This window comes from Neopelma chrysocephalum, unplaced genomic scaffold, assembly GCF_003984885.1.
Source record: "Neopelma chrysocephalum unplaced genomic scaffold, ASM398488v2 Primary Assembly neopelma1_106b, whole genome shotgun sequence".
Taxonomy (NCBI): Eukaryota; Metazoa; Chordata; class Aves; order Passeriformes; family Pipridae; genus Neopelma; species Neopelma chrysocephalum.
The window spans coordinates 3,380,322-3,399,569 of record NW_020897771.1 but is presented as its reverse complement, the minus strand read 5'-3'; the positions used below and the strand labels follow the sequence as shown (position 1 = coordinate 3,399,569).

Below are 19,248 nucleotides of genomic sequence, written 5' to 3'. Positions count from 1 at the left end.
GTCAAAGTTGCTGGCCATGAAAACCAACAGGGAAAGAGATCAAGGTCAGAAAATTAAATGCCATCTAGAACTGACAACATAAAAGTCAAGTAGTGCGATGAAACGCAATTCTTGTAGTAAAGAAATGGGGGATTTCGTTCCTCTTGAAATCTGCAACATTGTAGAATGTAAAAGCACAAGCAAATTCAAATGAAAATAATGTGAAGCAGTAAGTACTTTACTGTAGCTTGAAAACAGACAGTAACAAAACTTACAACACTGCATTCTAGGAAAGTTTTGTTTTTCTGTGGAAATACCTCTCTTTGATAGAAAGAATTTCAAACCCTTTTTAATTGTCTCAAAGTGAATAACCTCTACCTTGTCACAACACAAAATGCCAACATGTTCAAAACACATCTAGGAGATTGGTAGGAATAGAGTAACATTGTGGACAAAGGAAAACACAAGTCTAACTCAAACACTCAGACCCTGCACTCCATAAGGTATCTCTATGGGACACTAAGCTGAGTCTAAAACTCCAGTCTAAACTGTACTAAATACTAGTTTAAGAAGCAATAATATTACACAAGGGTTTTTTGTCTTAGTTTACTGTAAAACAGACATGAACCTTCTTTTATCACTGTACCTTTTTAATCTAATCTAAGAATTTAAGATACAAGCTCACAAATTCTTCCTGCAAGGTGGAAAATCTTGCCCTATGTTCTTAGCAATATATGATGTTTAATGTTTTACTTGACAACTATCACTTGGTGGCGTCAACATCAGTTTGAGACTGTTGCATCCATTTCTTCTCATTCACATTCTTTCTTTTCCACTTGAGTAAGACCACCAAACCCAATTCCTTTGGGACCGAAATTTTTTGCATAGCAAACTGCAAAAGAAGGAGGGGGAGATAAATGTTTTTGAATTCTAAATGTTCTCAGGTAGGGGTAAATGTCTTTTGGTTTTAGTTTTTAGATCACTACCAAATTTAAGTTAATAAAAGGAAGGAAATCTGAAATAGCTTATTTCCCACAAGTGTTGGCAGGTTTTAGCAGTGAAACTGAAATCACGTATTTGAATTACACAAAAGTCACATCTGGTGATCTCAAAAAAATTAAGAAATTAACTATAGATTTAAGATCGAAGTAATGTTTTCATTAAAGCTACTTTCCTGTCAGAAAATACTCAGTAAAACTTGGTCTGGTGAGTAATTCAGGCTGAGTAATGAGTCAGAGATTTTCCAGAAGGTAAAAGAACTGGAGCATAGTTCTGAAACTATTGATGAGCATTTAAACCATTCCATTTGAACTGTGTATTGGTAAGTGTGTGCATAGTTTTTTATCACAGCTCTGCTAGGGAAGTAGTAATGGTCAGCATGTTTCTCCAGATGTGATGATTTGATCACTTGTGGCTGACAAACTGTACCCAAGGTCACAGAACTTCAATATTCTTCTTTAGGGCTCTCTATAAAGTTTAGCTTGGGATATAAAACCTTGGCATATTTTTTCCCCTTAAGACATTTCTGAGAGTCAAGTGAAGTCTGTGAACTTTCAGAATTTGAGAACATCTAGATGTATAATTTAGCATCAGTGCATTATCTTCTGTGCTATCAATACAGTGGAAGTATCTTTAATTGTCAAGAATTCCAGATGACCTCTGAAGATCTGTATCTATGTGGATTTCTTATTTCAGTGAGTGAGATGGTGCAGGTACAAGAGCCTGCCCAGCAGAGATGGCCAATATTCTGTTAGAAGATCTGAGGGTAGATCTGAGAGATATTTGTAGAAAAATTACAGCTTTAAACTTTAAATGTTAATAGTATAAGCTGCAATTGCAATGTTACCACGGCTCTTTGCTTTGCTTTCAGAAAGTTGTTAAAAAAAAGATAAAACGAAATTTCCTGAAGTTGGTTTTCCTAGGTCTGAAGAGACTAATTTTAGATTGACTCAGTAACCCAGTTCAGCTCTCTTGAACTCTCACCTTTACAGTAGAGCTCTCCATCTTTGTCTGTAACATTCGTGGATTCTAAACTCTTCCCACAAATAGCGCAGCGGAAACACGTCTTGTGCCAAGGCTGAGGAGATGAAGACAATTCATTGTATATTACAGAAAGTGCACAGGTACAAGAAATGAAGAACGACTGCTTTTTACAGTGTGAAAAGGTTAAAATCTTTTTGTTGATCTCGTGGCTTCCATTTTTAGTCATTCCAGGTTAGTCTTTTTTCAGTTACATTATTGCGCCATGTCAAGAGTTACCGAGTGACTTTGTTATTGATGCACAGTTATTAATGGAGGTCTAGTAAAAAGCAGGGAGCTGGAGATACTACCCTTATTTTGGCCACTTCTTCAGTGTGCACAGATCACGTTCTAGTAGGAGTTCCTCGAGCAGAGAGGTTTGCATGTCATTTGAGAAAGGATTCTGTTTTTCTAGTTACAGGATCTCTTTAATGTGTCTGTAATTGCCACTACAAATAAATGTTCATAAATATCCCCCAAAGGTGGAGGAAGAGCCAGTAGTCAGGGGTTGTTCTTCAGACATCAATAAGAAGGGAAAAGTTGAAGAAGGTTTACAAAAGGCACATGATTTTAGACCTGAAAGTACATCCCTGAAAGTACATACAACTCAAGCAATTTGCTGCTTCATGTTTTCTTCATCGAGACTATGAATGAAAATTTAAATGATGAAGGACCTATTAGCTACAGTTTATCACCATTATAAAACAGTTTTGTTTCTAGTGCTGAAGTAACTACTTACTTTTCCTCCTCCCATGATCTTCTCTGCAGCATACACTGATTTGCCACAACGGGGACATTTATCCACATCTACCATCTTTTTGGCAAACTTTGAAGCATTAGTTGGTGTAGAAGGGCGAGCAGGCTTTGGTGACCCCCTAAAACACAAGGTTTCAGTGCTTTTTAAATGCTGCTTCAAATGTTACCTACCTTAGAAAAAGTATTTCATGGGGTTTTTGGTAAGGGATGAAAAATACTGAATTGCCGTTCTCTATTGTGCAAACTAGGGATAAAAAAGGAGAAAATCAAAGTATTCTAGTGAATTCTGTGTTGTGTGATGGAAAAGCTGGTACTGTAAGCTCTGATGTTACCTGTTCTGGGCTGAGTACATGGAGCTGACAGCAGCCAAATGCAGAAAAAATTGCATTTAATGAAAAGTGAAAGTAAAAAACAACTTTGTTTTATGGAAAGGCAAGAGGGAAAATACAAGCGGAAGACCACTCTCTTCTTTATAACTGGCTGTCTGCTGTTACTCAATGAGTAGAAAATAAAAATACAGATTTTTGCATACAGATGTTTCATTAGGCAGTGAAACATTTGGACAAGGGAATTGGGGTTTTTACCTGGACCAGGGTCAAAAGCACGTCAGAAAAGTAGCTTTGCTTTGTGTTTCTGGACATTGTGTATTGTGGGCTTATGCGTGAAGCCTTTCACAGAATGATTTCTGAATTACTGGATTGTTGGACTGCAACAGGTCATTATATCTACAGGATGTGACAGTTTTTGATGCAGAACTCTGCCAATAATGGCTTCATATCGCACAAGGAGCCACATTTGAATACATTGTTTAAGCTTTTATTCCCTACACAGCATATTGGTTAATTGGTTTCCTTATAGTTATACCATTAGAAGGAAGCATTGCTGATTTGGAAATGTGCAGCTTTGAGAGTCGTAAAAAACAAAAATTCTGTAAAAATGTACTGTCAGAGCTAATTATGTGTTTTTGGAAGATGGTATCCCATTAGAATTCCTTTGTTCAAACACGTTCTTCAGTGTGTTTGTAAGTATTATTAAAGCCACAGGGAGGATTTAGAAATGTTATTTCCCCCACTGAGAGGAGAGCTAGCAGTATGTGGTAGTGCGATTATTTCTCTAAGAGTAAAACCAAACTGGATTTTAGCCTCTGACAGGAAAAAAAAATATATATATATATTTTCTCATTTTCTGCAGTGAATGTGACTTTACCACTGTGCTACAAATGGCAGCATACAATTGCAGTGGATATTTACAGCTGTGGTGGCATATAAAGGCTGCTTCTGCACAATAATTGCCTATTGAAGGAGAAAATAATTTGTAAAGAAGGCTTAAAGAGACTGAGCATCATTAAAAACTGGTAAATTACTGTGTCCCTGGAAGGAAAGGGTGTAGGAAAGTCTGCTCTGCTACTTACGCTGGATGTTGTTATGGAAACAGAATAAAATATCTAAAATACCCTGCTAAGAGACAAGTAGGACCAGAGAAAGGTGCTGTCAGTGGGGTTTGACTCACTGTTGCAGGTTCAAGCCCAGGTGGTCACCAGTGTCAGTGCTGAGGCATCCGGCCCCCTGTCCAAAGCCAACACCTTTGGGACCGTATTTTCTCCCGTAACAGGTTTTGCAGTAGATTTCGGATTCGTGAGCTGCCACTGTGGTGCTGTCCAGAGCTTTCCTGCAGGCCACTGGATACAGGCAGAGAGAGGCATCTATCAACATTTGTGTTTTCAAAGTTGAATTCATGTGGTTCAGAGTAGTTACATTTAGTGGTTATGTTTTGTTCCTATGGTTTATAGGAAAAGGAGTTGGTCAGTATAAAATTTGACTGGGCTGTTGCTAAAATAGGTGTGTGAACACTTGTTCCTCTTTTGCTTCTCTGAAGTTACACTGTAGCCCCATGGAAATCATTGGCTTGTCAAGGCAATTTGTCTAGATCTGTGATGTTAAGATGGATTCGAGATAACCGTCCTAAACTCCCAAACCTTAAAAAAGGAGATTGCAGGGGTGTTGATACCACTGAGCATCTAGACCTTTCAAAATATTCTTTCTGAGTCTGTGGTGGCTTTCTCAGCTCAGCCCAAGCTATTTTGATGAGGTTGGCTTCTAAAAAAGGCTTTAAAATAATACCATGTCCAGAGTCAGGTAGGATATGTTGGTTTGGGTTTTTTTTAATATTATTTGTTTGTTCAAGCTGTGGCACCAAGGCAAAGGAAGTAAATCTCAGCTCCGTTAGGCTTCCTCTGGAATGACAGGAGTATGACTAAAGCCGTTCCCAAAACAGAGACCTCTTACAAGTCGTGTTTGTTACAGGGAAATACGGCTTGGCTTAGCTCAGTAGGAAAGATCTGGGAGACTTTTGGACAGAAGATGCCATAGGAATGCCCAGCTTTCACCAGGGAATACAAGTTACGTCCTCTGCAGCACTACTTTAAGCCAAGCCTCAACTTGGAAGGACTAGAAGCTACTGAGTGCTAACAGCTGCTGATTTGGGGATCTTGGTAAGCGGGTATCTATGTTTTGAGAAATACAAGGCACACCCAGAGCTAACTGGTATTGCTGAGATGAGTTCCAAGCGTGGCTATTTTCATGGAGTGGCCATGGAAGCTCAATTACTCTCTCACAGTTCTTTGCTTATCTGAAACCTGGTCAACGTTTAGAGTTTAAATTCTGTTACTGGATCAGTGGATCCCCTTGGTGCTTGTGCACAGAAACGGGACAATAATGAATGGAGAAAAAAACCCAGTAGCTACACTCCTCAGCTGCTTGGTGACTGTTCCACTCTGGGAACTTGGTGTGAGAAAACCTACACCCCACTGAGAGAGGAAGAAGCTCTCAATTCAGAGAACCTGTAGAAAACCAGGATTTTCTAGGATGCTAAAAAATTAATATTTCAACACTTCTTACAGAGTGTTCACTATGTCAACAGTGGTTGATAGAGGCAAAAGAAAAAAAAGGTAAAGCCTTCTCTCCAGCTTCCTTTGAGCAAGTAAATGTCCTGCAGAGGGCATTCCAGTCATGCATGAGCTGTGGATAGCTTGGAAAATCAAGTTACTTAGTTCATGTATGCACCGGAAAGCTGTGAAATACAGAAGTATTGAAAGTGGCTGGAAGTGCAAGCTCTAGAAGAGCCAGCTGAGGGTTTGATTAGTCCCTCTCCTATGTTTATTTTAAATATCCTCCTGTGAGGAGGTAATTTAAGCCAATACTGGAATCTCTACGGCTTTAATTATAGAATACCTGGAATGGTTGGGTTGGAAGGGACTTTAAAGATCATCCAGTTCCAACCCCCTGCCATGGACAGAGACACCTTCTGCTAGACCAGACTGCATAAAGTACTACTTGTGTGTTCCCAGCCCTCTCCTTATCTTTGGCTTTCCTCCTCCCTGTACTGCATAGAGAGGAAAATGTTTTGCAAAGACCTTTATAGTTAATAGAGATAAAATGAAGGGCTTCTGTAAATGTGTGAATCTGATCTCCTCTTGCTACAGTCTCTTCTGCTTGGAGATGGTAATTAAGTTTGCTAAGGGAGTTAAGGGATGATGGAAACTCTAGCAGCAGATAAAGTGTTTCTATTTCTGGTACCTCAGGGATAGGGTATCAATTCACCACAACAGATGGAGCAGAAGCCCTTGAAGTGCTATTGTTGAAATAACTTTGAGACTTGTCATCTGCCAACAGATCCTGGTCACCCTCTGGCACTGAGAAGACTCAGGTTGACAGTGCAAGATCCTGCCAAATGTCCCTCACAGCTGCAGTTTGAGTAAAACCTGACAGGGAAACAACAATCTACAGGTAAAGAGCAGCACGAGAAGTAGAGATTGTTGGAAAGAGGTTTCTCTCTCATAATGTTTGTAGGGAAAAACTATGGAGTGAAGAGAGTGTGATTTATAGTTTAGCTTGTCTGATTCTTCCTGTGCTAACAGATTGCTTTGAATTGTTTATAATTTTGCTGAAATTGAACTCTTTGGTTGAAAACTACTGATCTGTTTTGTCTGGTCAAATATTATGTAAAATATATGATATATTTGAAACATTTTTAATATTGAAATATAGAAAGGCTCAGCTAAACAGGTTAACTGTTTCCATACCTGAGATTACGTTGGGGAGGATTGGTTTCCTTCTGTCAAGAAATGAAATCCTATAATTGGTTCATAGAAAAGCCTATGAATGTGATACATGATCCTGAGGCATCCAGAGCTGCTGAATAGTGTGTGAATCATGGTAAAAGTAAAGCCAATTAACATACCTCTCATATGCCAGCTGGGCTTAGATGCATCTTTACTTTTTGACCTTAAACATATTTCTTATGGGAATACTTTTTTTGGTATCTAACCTATTAATAAGTTAACTCAGACTTACAACCACAAGGGGAAGATAAAGTAAAATAAAAAATCCACAACAAAATACACAACCAACCAACCAAAAAAGCCACCAAAACAAACCAAACTGTTGTCAGAATGTAACGTATATATATTGTTTATCATGAACCACTTAAAAAAAAAATCAGTTATACTAAGAATGAAATTTAAACTTGAGAAATATTATTAACTATGTTCTGTTAGGACAGATACTTATTTATATTAGTTTCTCTGATATTTAGTATTAATTGTTATAAGCAGCACATGAAAGCAATAAGAAGGCACTAGTTGAGACTGAGATTTTTTCTTTTATCATTCTGTAAGAATGGGCTGAAAGTTGTCAGATAACTGAAAAGCTTTTGAAGGAATTCTTTCTTATTCTGCCTTTTAGGCATCAATTGCAGGGCACTTGGAGAAAGCCAAGTAAACTCCAGTGTGTCCTTTGAACTTGTTCTGCATTGACTGCACCATGTCAGCTAAGTGTGTTATAGCCTCATGCCTCAAATAAGAAGTCTCTTTCCATCTGGGAAAAGAGGGTGAAAAATTGGATTCAATGGCTTCAATGGAATCCATACTGCAAAGGTACTAAATCTCAAGCATTGTCTGCAAAATAAACTCTTCATCTACTTTTAGTTCTTAGCAAATTGTTTGCTCTCTCTCCACAAAGGGCAAACAGAGCTGAATTGATACCTTCTCTCTGATTTTTTTTTTTAAGTGCTAGCTCATCTGCAGAGAAAGCAAGATTTCTGGAAGCCATCTGCCAAACACCACAGTGGAGTGTGGGAGGAAAAGAGCAAGTGAAAGTGAACTACATGAAATAGGGGGGGGAAGAGACTAAGGTAAGTGCAGAGTGTTGGTTGGAGGTTTTGATGCCACCGGGTTGCTGTCTTCCAGCTTTTCTGTGTGAAATGGATTAATGTTAGGACTCACTGTCAAAGTAGTCATCTCCTCTAACAGCCTAATAAAGACATCCTTCTGTCTTGATGAGTGTTTGTTTAGTTCTGCTGGATTTTTTAACTTGAAGCAAACCTGTAATATGCCAAATTGTGGGACAGAGGGGAAGGGTGTCTTGGAGGTGGGCCATGATACCATGATCCTGCAGCACTTGAGTGCCCCTAACAAAAACCATCTAATGCTTGGAAAGAGAAAAGCCAGGAGCCCAAGATGCAGATTGCTTGGGATAAAGGGCTAGAAAACTGCCTGCAAAGTAATACAAAAGTAAATGTACTAGAATTGATGCAACATTTATACAGAACTATGGGGGTGTTGTGAAGTTGAACCAGTGTAGCCCGGCTTACTGCAGAGGAAGCAGGACTTGTGGAAGCTCCTTCCATTGCACTGGATTTCCTCAGCATGGTACACGGTCTTTTCACAGGCACCACATTTGGCTCCACCCCCCCAGTTCGGCATCCCGTCTCTGAGAGGTAACCTAGAAAATCAAATTGCAAAGTGAATTATTTTAAACAGAACAGCTTGATTTTTTTTAAAAAAGTTATTATCTTTTCTCCCCCTCTCCAGTCAGTTGCTCTTGCATACTTGCAATGTACTACATGCCTGTGGGGTGTCTTACCCATGGGTGAGGGAGCTACCCTGGTGCTTTAGGGGTATGGACAGTCCAAATCCTCTGTCCTGTGTGACCTTCTCTTGTAAATAAGGCTATTCCTTAGCTTAGTATATTGTGATGGTAAATATGTGAAATGATTGTGAGGTGTATCAGTGAAAAAGTGCTAATACCACTGAAATTTCTTTTGGAGAAGTGGATCTAGGATTTATTTTCCATCAAATAGCCATTTACTTTTAGTCCTGTCCTCCTCTGTACCCCAGTGTAGCCTTTTCCCCTCAGTTTTTGCTTAGTGTGTGCTGATCTGGTTTTTGAGGCAAATTTTAATGGAGGCTAGCAAATTTACTTTGGAGCTTTACTGGAGTGAAGCAAAAATGTGGACAGTATTTGGCATTAAATTTTCTACAGAACAGCGTCCTACCTCGACTCTCTGTTAACAGGTAGACTAGTTATACCTCTCCAAAGCAAGTGCTGCTTCATCCAGTACCCCATAAGCTGCCTTGGTCACACATTCTTTGTCAGTATGATATTTTTTTATACAATTCATACCTGTATAATTCCACCTTGTAGTTTAACAAGGACACTTTAAGAGGACACATCAATAGAATCAAGTTGTTTGTTGCTTTTCTGAAGTCCTCATGAGACAGCTGCAAGGTCCCTGTGTTGCACAGCCGTTGTAAGGTAATAGTAGATGGGTTCCTAAGGTAGGTTTTTTTCTTTCTTTGACAATTGTTTTTGAAATGTAAACATAAGGGAAAAGAAGAGCAGTGGTTGCTGCTGCAGTGACTGTTGAAGTGACTTGGCCAAGGTCACAGGAGGGCAGTGTGAGGGGCAGGAGCCCAACTCAGGTGGCCTGATGGCTCAGTGCCCTTCCTGATGATTGTGCTATCACACATCAGAAACAAGCCCAGCCCTCAGGCTGCCCTTCTGTTTTCTTGTTTGAGTCATCGTTTCTGGAAAGACTGGGATGTCATCTTGTCACCTGCACATCATATTATCGGGTTGTTCCAAGCTCCTGGCACAGGCCTTCCTTTTCCTTCTTGGAAAACCAGTCACCTTCTTATTATAGTTATCTTGAAGCCTGCTTGTGCTATTTGTGTTTGATTAAATTCACCATAAGATACTTTCAACTAAGAAAAGGGTTTTGAACGCTGAATCAGGCCTGCCACCTGAGAATTTTCTTCTAAGATCAAGTGAGAGATAGAGGGGAGTTTACAGTAATGTAAGTCACAGTGGTGATGTAACATAAGTCAGTATTTTCAATTACTTGCATATTAGACCAATATTTTACTATATATTCACACTGGACACTAATGTCCCCTGCTCATCATCGTCGTAGTGACTTCTGTTCTGTAACCTTCTGAATTTCAGAATGAAATGAACAATGTCTATGTGCCAGCTCTGCAACCTGAAGGGAATCCTTTCTGACAACTAACACCAAAAATCCCACAATGGTATAAGAGACACATCTGTCCAGCAAAATGAAGGTGGCATGGGAGTGTGTGCACACACTGAAGCCATAGCACTGGAGACATGGCAATGTGAGCAGGTTTTACAGTCAGTGTTTGATAACAGTGCAGGTACCAGCACATCCAAACCTCTCTGCCTTAGCACAGCAATGATTAGTATCTCCTTAACCCCGTGTAATTAAATAGTCACTGTTGTGACTGGTACCTGTGGTAGACAGCACACCTGTCATCCTCACGCAGGATCCAATCTCCCCTCCTCTTGGTGAGGCTGATTTATGCTCAGCTGAACACCCTGCCCAGCTCAGTCAGCCCAGTCCTTTGCTGTCACACAGCAGCACTATCGTTACTCTCTTCCAGACCCTCTCAGCTCTCTTGGGAGGCTGCTCATGGACTGCTGTGGCAGTTCCAAAACAGTAATGATGCAAAAAGAAAAAGAAAACTCAGCTTTCCTCTAATTCTGTTTATCTGGGGTAATGAGCAAGAAGCATAAACCTAATGTAGATGAAATAAGAAACAAAACTAATTGCATGCAAGAAACATATAGTGGATTTGATCCCTCTCACTCAGTGAAGCCTTTACTGAACAGCACTGCTAAATTCTTTTTTCATTTCTTTTAAATGTGAGATAAAGGCACAGAGAGAAATCTTTCATGTAAATAGAATCTTATTCTCATTCCACCATTCTATATTTTCTTCTATTTTTAAAGTACTTTCATGTTGGTGCCATTTTCTCCTATGAAAATAGTTCAAGTTGATGCTTCAAACATTTTAAAAGAAGGAAGAGAGACTGGGGATAACAATCAGTTTTGTGACACTTTCTTGAAAATGAAAATGAGATTTTTGTGTTCCCTTTCAAATCAGGTTTCCAGTGGAATCCCTTCCCAGCTGAGGCAGCACTGGTAGCTGACAGGGAGGTTTGTACTTCTGGTCTCTGTAAAGCTATTTGTGCTGTGTTAGTTCCCCTCAAAGGCACACCAAGCATCTCTGTCTTTGGCAATGGGATAATTGTTGGAAAGTAGCTCCAATTACATCATTAGCTGAAGGGGGGAAAATAATCTCTGAAAAAGTCTGATAATGTGTGATAGTGAACCTTGTGCTGTCAGGGGCCATGGTTAGAGCTCTTAGAAGAACCACTGCCCCTGAGGCTAATTATAGTAACATGACTGGGCATGCATACACATTTTCCATGTTTTCTTGGCATCACCTGATGGGAAGCTGCAGGAGGAAGAAGAAAGTCACAGTAAAACTATAAGGATGCCAGGGTAAGAACAGCCGTGTGTGCCACGATGTCTGCGCTGGCTGGAGTAACAGCTGGGTGAGGTACCAGGGCAAGTCCTGTCCTTGCTTTGATCATCTCCCTGGACACTGAACTGCAGTGACACCCCTGTGGATGCTGCCTGTGCAAATAAAGTCCACAAGGTACATGGCATTCATAGTTTTCTACTTGTCTAAATTATAAATGGTGAATAAATCTCCATCTTCACAATGTGCAAATAGAACTCAGTCTCCCACTTGTTATCAGGAAAAAATATACCCAAAATCTTCATTTCACATAATTTCCTTAGATGTCAGTATCTAAATCCCCTTGAAATTCCCTGAATTTAGTTGTCTTAATCTGATTCATTTGCAGTGTCTGCTCACCACATGGTGCTTGTTATATTCTGGTGATCTAGTGGGAAGAACAGCGGACTCATCCTAAATGTAATAAATGTGTTTATTTATTATTAAATAACCTTTTGAGTGTTAGTACTGCAACACATAGGCACTCACGGGACTGTTAAGCTGGAGGAGTGTTCTTGAACTTGCTCTGTTACTATTCAGCAGCTTGTATTGTTCCTCAAAATGCAGTTACTATATGGAGTAGAATTTATACACAAGATGTGCAGCCAGGGATACGTGCCTCCTGTTATTTAGAGCTTATATCAGTGCTATATGGGCCAGGCTTGGAGCAAGGGAGCCTTTGAAGTGTTTGTGTGCTCTGCACAGGCATGAAAACAGTGTGAGCCGTCTTCTTTTGGGCTGTTAGTCATACTGTACAAATCTAGGTGTCACATCACTGTCACAGAGTGTCTTACTCTAATCAAAGTGCTATTGATAAGAATATAACCCAAAAATATATTTAGATCTGCTGATCTCAATGAGTGGTGGACACAGTACTGGCCTGATGCAGTTGTGTAGAGGAGTAAAAGGCAGTGCTAGTGCCAGACAGTGCTGCAGGTGAAAAAAGTCTTGAAAGCAGTTTTGGTGCTTCCATTCTAAACACAAGGTTTTCCCTTCTACATGCTCATGTATTTGACAGTCTGGAGCTCAGGCCTTATCTGAATGGGCTCCAGAAGTTGTGTACTGTGTGGCTGGAAGGATTATCTCTGGAAGTATCAAGGCTGCATTTGAAATTTTTGTCCCCACTGAAGTCTGTGGGAGATGCCAATGCAGCCAGGACTTCATTCTGGTATCTAATCACAGCTCTGCTGTGACCTGTCCTGTGACCACCAGTGACTCATTTGACGTCCTCAGTGTTACGCCCCCACCAGCACTTGGGGGGATAACGATATGTCTCTTCCTTTATACAGTAGCAATAAAATGCTGCTCTAGTTGCTCTCTTTCACTGCAACTAACACTCGTGGGGAGGTTTTATCTCTATTGGTCTGCACTGCAAGGCACAATTCCTGCCACTGCATCTTGAACAGCCTGAAGGTGTTTCTGTCAAAATCCAGTCCCTTGCAGAATGAGTTCTCTCTCAGCAGGACAGATTCACAACAGAGGAAACACTTGTGTTTGAAAGTTGAGCTCTTTTAATGAAGATGTGATATTGTTATTGTTTATACTCTTATTTCTTCTGATTCATTCAGTGGACTCTGGATACAGGTAAATTTTAAATTTATTAGTTAGGTGTCATACCTTGAGCTTCCACCATGATCTCGTAACAATTAGCATTTTCCCTTCATTTCTGCAGTAAAGCAACACATAGAAATCAAGGGGTGGGAATTCCGACTCTGACACAAGAAAGTAAAAATTGATTTTGCATTGACACTGGTCACCCTAAGTTACACACTCCTTTTGAAACAAAAGATTTTAACTGGCTTGATATGAAGCATGTGTTGTGTGTAGCTGATAGTGTCCCATTGCTTTCATCTCTGTTCTTCCAAATTATCTATTATTTTCTAGCATAGGGATGCCACATTTCTTTTGAAACTTCCTCGATGTACACTTTTTTTTTGCAGAAATTTAAGTTTGCATCTCCAAAAAATATGGTATCCTGACAAGGTACTTCATTCTGACTTAAAAACCAGTGACACCCCACACTCACGTACTTGTAAATACGTGCTCAGAGTTCAGTTTGATCCATGTGGCTGTGGAAAGCTGCATGTCCCATTCCTTTTTCCAGACCTAATCCTGGGCTATCAGCTTTCACTTTTCATTCCATAAGATCCTTCTCTAAATCCTTTTCTGTGCACTAAGTCTTTTAAGTGCCAAGTAAAGCTATTACCTACTTTAAAATAGCACTGTGATGATTAAGACACAGAATTTTATCTACATACAAGCCCTATTCTTTGAAAAGTTTTCTACCTAAGGGTAAAATTATTCCAAAGGAAAAACATGTATTTATAATTTTTTTTTTAATTATTGGGGCTTTTCTGAAGACTTGACCAATCACACTCTCTTGTAATGCTTGAGTGATGTATGTGGGAATAATTATTTCATCCTGCATCCAGTTATCTATTTTCTTCCAAGTCTGCATAGAAGTTTTCTTCCTATTTGATATAAAACCGATTGGTCTCTAACATTAAATATTTTGAAGGTTTGGGGGATGCTGTTTTGGTTTTTTTACTTCTAAAATCCTAATAACTCAGAAATCATGAAAGCACCCATACTTTGTACATATGCTTTTTAAAACCAAATCCTTTGTGGAAAAAATAATTCAGTAGCTTTGAAACACAATTTTTAAGCACTCTGAAACTTCTGTTATCCAGCCTTTCATAGTCAAAATGAGTGTCTGTAACGAGGATCCCCACAACTCTGTTCTTGCAACACCAGTAGCTACTCCCCAGGCTGAAAAGTTCAGAAGAATCTCTTATGAGGTGGCTACTCCAAACCTAAAATACTGGTCTCAGCTCTGGAGGAATCATGTTTCTGTACTATGCCTGCACATTTTTCTTTGTTAAGCAACTACCTGTTAGGAAAAAAATTGCCCAAACCCTTGTATCAGACAGTCTTGGCAGAACCCGCCAGACGCAACTTACCAGAGTTGCTTGAAGTGTCTCCCTCTTTCCTTAGGTCTCCAAGTGTTGGAACAGGAGGGGTCCCTCCTTAAATGCAGTGACCACCACTGTCAGCCCTATAAGCTGGGAGGGGAGGGGAATGAGAGTTTCAGGGATCTGAGCAATGCCACTGCTATCACCAAGCTGAAAATAACCTCTGACAAAAGCCTGGCATTTTGTTCCCCCATGTCCACTTGTGAGTAGGTGGACAACAATGCAGCCCCTTGGATTACACCTAAAGGACATTCCTGACTGCAGCCTAACAGATCAGAAATAAAGATTAAAGCTTTATAGTTACTCTCCCACATTGCTTAAATGTGAATCATGAAATAACAGTCCTTTGAAGTTAAGATTTAGTTATTAATGGTCACATTGCCAATATTAAATTGTTAAAAATAATAATGAATCAAAACCTGTTTGCAGCACCCCCTGGAACACAACATTTGTAACCGAAAAAGCATTTCATTCTGCAGTTCATGATTTGATAGATACAACTAGTTTGCCTTCTAGGATACAGGGAATTATGCTTTTCACTGTAATATTTCATTTTTTTAACTGTTTTTAGGCATTAAGATGGTTTGTTAATATGTGTAATAATTAGCCTGTCTGATAACTGCAGTTATATTTGCCATGCCTGACTGAGTCCCTTGGAAATGGATGGTGCTGCAGATGTGTTAGAGAGGTGAGCAATAAAGTATGAAGCACTTAAAATTCACTTTTTGCAAGGTTTTATTTTACGGGCTTTAAAGCTTTAGATGCCAATTCTTATTTTCTGTTGAGATGCCTGAATTTAGCAGCTTTGTTTGGCATCATGGACTTCACTGCATGTGAAAGGGCCAAGCCCTTACAGCCCGGGGGTTAAACACCAGAACTCTGAAGCTGAAATTCTTGGGGAATTTCATGGGAGCATAAGGAAATTAAATACCAAATCCACGTCAGACTTTAGGATTTTAGGGGTCTGTTTGCTCAGGCTGCTATGCAAACTCTTAGGAGCCTATAAATCCATTTGCTTTTGAGTCAGGCAAGGACTTTATAATGCAGAGACAGATCCTTGGTGTAAAGTTGAAGGACTATATTTTCCTAATTGGGCAGGATGAGCTCGTTAGCCTTCTGGCAGTCATCCTAGGAGAAGGACAACTCTCATCCCAAACCCGGGCAGATGGAGCTCGCTTAGCCCTGTAAGGCCATCCATCTAAGAGAAGGTCACTCTAATCAAACCTACGTCCTGAGGACCTCGCTGCCACCGTCCAAGCTTGCTCGGCCCTGGCAGATGAACCTTAGGATTAAAGGGTGGGTTCAGTTCCGCGCATACTGCATCTCACCTAAAAAATCCATTGCGCAGGCTTGAAGGCTTTACCCACATGCAAAAAGTCCTGCAGCGACGGGCGAGGGTCGAAACGGTAGGTGAAAGGTGCACTGGGAGCCGCAGACTCAACCCTGCATGCAGGCGGTTCAGGATATTGGTCATTTGAGACTGACGGAGATGAGAGTCTCTTGGGGCAGCACCCTGAACGACCAAGCAGCCTTCTCAAGGATAGCACTGCTTGCTCCACTCGGAGAGGGGCCTAGAAAAGGTGGCCTAAACAAAGCTCATCTCCACCTTCACCCGGTTGGTTAACCGCAGACCAACGGGCATCTTCTTCCAATGCGGTCGCACAAAGCACAAAAGTCACAGGCATGCACCTGCCTCCAAAGGTGCACCTAAATTAACTCTAGCATGTTGGAACATCAGAACCATGCTCGATTCTGCGGACAGCGGACGTCCTGTGCGTCGCTCTGCCCTAATTGCCCATGAACTGGCCCGTCTCAACATCGACATAGCCGCTCTCAGTGAGGTTCGCCTTCATGAGGAAGGTAGCCTCAGGGAACACGGTGCCGGTTACACACTCTTTTGGTCAGGTAAGTCCAGAACTGAAAAACACCTCTCAGGTGTCGGTTTCATGGTCAAAAACTCTATTGTCCCTAAACTCGAAAATCTGCCGACAGGTCACTCTGACCGCATTATCTCCCTACGCCTTCCACTAAACAACAAGCATCACGTTGTCATCTTTAGTATATATGCCCCAACTCTCCAAGCTGACCCTGCTGAAAAAGATAAATTTTACACTGACCTGCGCTGCCTTACCCAAAAAGTACCAGCAGATGATAAGATCATTATCCTTGGTGATTTCAACGCCAGAGTTGGTAAAAATTTTGAAGCATGGAAAGGAATACTAGGCAAGCATGGCGTTGGAAACTGCAACGATAATGGTCGACTTCTGCTGGAATTCTGCGCAGAGCAACAGTTTACCATCACCAACACTATCTTTCAGCAGAAAGATAGTCTGAAGACAACCTGGATGCACCCCAGATCTAAGCATTGGCATCTCATTGATTATGTCTTGGTGCGTCGGAGAGATGTCCGCGATGTCCTCCATACCCGTGTGATGCCCAGCGCAGAATGCCAAACAGACCATCGGCTTGTGCGCTGTAAACTTAACTTCAATCTCAAATTCAAACCCAAAAAGGGCAATATCCCAAGGAGAAGACTCCAAGTTAACGATCTCCAATCAACCACAGTAAGAGAAAGATTCCAGGCAAACCTCCAAACTAGGCTTGAAAACCATTCCACAGATTCTGCAGATTCCTCTCCTGAAGCAATTTGGCATCATATTAAAAGCTGCATCCTGCAATCCTCTGAAGAATCCTTAGGGTTCTCCCTCAAGAAGAACAAAGATTGGTTTGATGAAAACAATCAAGAAATCCAGGAATTGTTGAGGAAGAAGAGAACTGCCCACCAAGCACATCTTGCACTGCCATCCTGTCCCGCAAGAAAAGCAGCCTTTCGTCTTGCATGCAGCAAACTCCAACAGAAACTCCGTGACATCCAGAACAAGTGGTGGACCGATTTAGCTGCAAAAACTCAACTTTGTGCAGATACAGGGGATCACAAAGGATTCTATGAGGCCCTGAAAACAGCATACGGACCTACATACCAAGTCCATAGCCCACTACTTAGTGCAGATGGTCAAACGCTTCTGACAGATAAAACCTCCATTCTGAATAGATGGTCTGAACACTTTCAAACTCTTTTCAGTACCAACCGTGTAGTCCAAGACTCAGCAATTCAGTCCATCACACAACAACCAGTGAAGTATGAATTGGATACTGCTCCCACTTTAGGAGAAACCCTCAAGGCCATACAGCAGGTGAAAATCGGCAAGGCAGCTGGGGTTGATGGAATCCCACCTGAAGTCTGGAAACATGGGGGCCTTGCACTCCATGCTAAATTTCATGAGCTTGTGGTGCGCTGTTGGGAACTAGGCGAACTACCTTCAGACCTTCGAGATGCAGTCATCATCACCTTGTATAAGAAGAAAGGTACTAAATCAGACTGCTCAAATTACCGTGGTATTACTCTGCTCTCCATTGCTGGCAAAATCTTAGCAAGAATACTCCTGAACAGACTAATACCCGCTATAGCAGAAGAAATTCTACCTGAAAGTCAGTGTGGCTTCAGAGCCAACAGGAGCACCACAGACATGATATTTGTTCTCAGACAACTGCAAGAGAAGTGTAGGGAACAGAACAAAGGTCTCTATGTAACCTTTGTCGACCTCACCAAGGCTTTCGATACTGTGAGCAGAAAAGGTCTTTGGCAGATTTTGGAACGTTTAGGTTGTCCCCCCAAGTTCCTTAAAATGATCATCTCACTTCATGAGGATCAGCACGGCCAAGTCAGATATGGCAACACACTTTCTGAGCCCTTTCTAATAAAGAATGGTGTGAAACAAGGCTGCGTTCTCGCTCCTACCCTATTCACAGTCTTTTTCAGTATGATGCTCCAAAGGGCCTCGGCAGACCTCGATGATCAGGACGGTATCTACATTCGATATCGTACTGATGGAAGCCTATTCAACCTAAGGCGACTGAAGGCCCATACTAAGACCCTAAACCATCTTGTCCGGGAGCTGCTCTATGCTGATGACGCCGCCCTTGTTGCCCACACAGAAGCAGCTCTGCAGCGTTTAACATCCTGCTTTGCAGATGCTGCTGAGCTCTTTGGGCTGGAAGTCAGCTTAAAGAAGACAGAAGTTCTCCATCAGCCTGCACCTCAGGAAGTCCCCCACCATCCCCACATCACCATCGGCCAGTCAGAACTCAATTCAGTCCAACAGTTTAATTACCTAGGCAGCCTCATCTCCTCAGATGGTAAGATTGATGGGGAGATAGACAATAGGTTAGCGAAGGCATATAGTGCTTTTGGAAAACTCCATAAACGAGTATGGCGTAATAAACACTTGAAGAAAAGCACCAAGATCAGTGTTTACAGAGCCATAGTGCTGTCTACTCTTTTATATGGTTCCGAATCATGGGTCATCTACCGCCACCACCTGCGTCTCCTAGAACGCTTCCATCAACGCTGCCTCCGTACAATCCTTAACATCCATTGGTCAGACTATGTGACCAATACATCTGTTCTCGAACAGGCAGCAATTATGAGTATTGAGGCCATGTTACTGAGAACGCAACTGCGATGGGCAGGGCACGTCTCTAGGATGAAGGACCACCGCCTCCCTAAGATCCTGCTCTATGGTGAACTTGCCACTGGCTGCCGCAAGAGAGGAGCTCCAAAGAAAAGATACAAGGACTCCCTGAAGCAACAACTCAGCCTCGGGCATATTGATCACCATAACTGGTCCACTCTGGCCTCTAATCGGGAGGCCTGGAGACAGACCATTTATAACGCTGCTGATGCTTTTGAGAAAGCACGCAGGATCACTCTTGAGGAGAAAAGACAACGCAGAAAGAATCGAACCTTGCAGAATATACTATCTAAGGAGTCTTTCTGCTGTGTCTTTTGCAACCGGACATG

General features: G+C 41.3%; 1 protein-coding gene and 1 long non-coding RNA gene across 2 annotated transcripts; one reads left to right on the top strand and one right to left on the bottom strand.

Moving 5' to 3' along the window:
- Positions 1–299: 299 nt before the first annotated feature.
- Positions 300–14,515, bottom strand: CSRP3 (cysteine and glycine rich protein 3). Its single transcript, XM_027696285.1, has 6 exons — positions 14,376–14,515; positions 8,404–8,534; positions 4,264–4,432; positions 2,738–2,873; positions 1,963–2,056; positions 300–871 (listed from the first exon to the last, which is right to left on the bottom strand). Exons 2-6 carry the CDS (start codon positions 8,513–8,515, stop codon positions 792–794), a joined length of 591 nt encoding a protein of 196 aa, XP_027552086.1. The 5' UTR covers positions 8,516–8,534; positions 14,376–14,515; the 3' UTR covers positions 300–791.
- LOC113973779 lies at positions 2,031–10,497 on the top strand. Its single transcript, XR_003536343.1, has 7 exons — positions 2,031–2,193; positions 5,058–5,245; positions 6,426–6,539; positions 7,497–7,687; positions 7,821–7,944; positions 8,359–8,529; positions 10,038–10,497. It is a non-coding gene; the product is annotated as an uncharacterized LOC113973779 (long non-coding RNA).
- Positions 14,516–19,248: the final 4,733 nt, after the last annotated feature.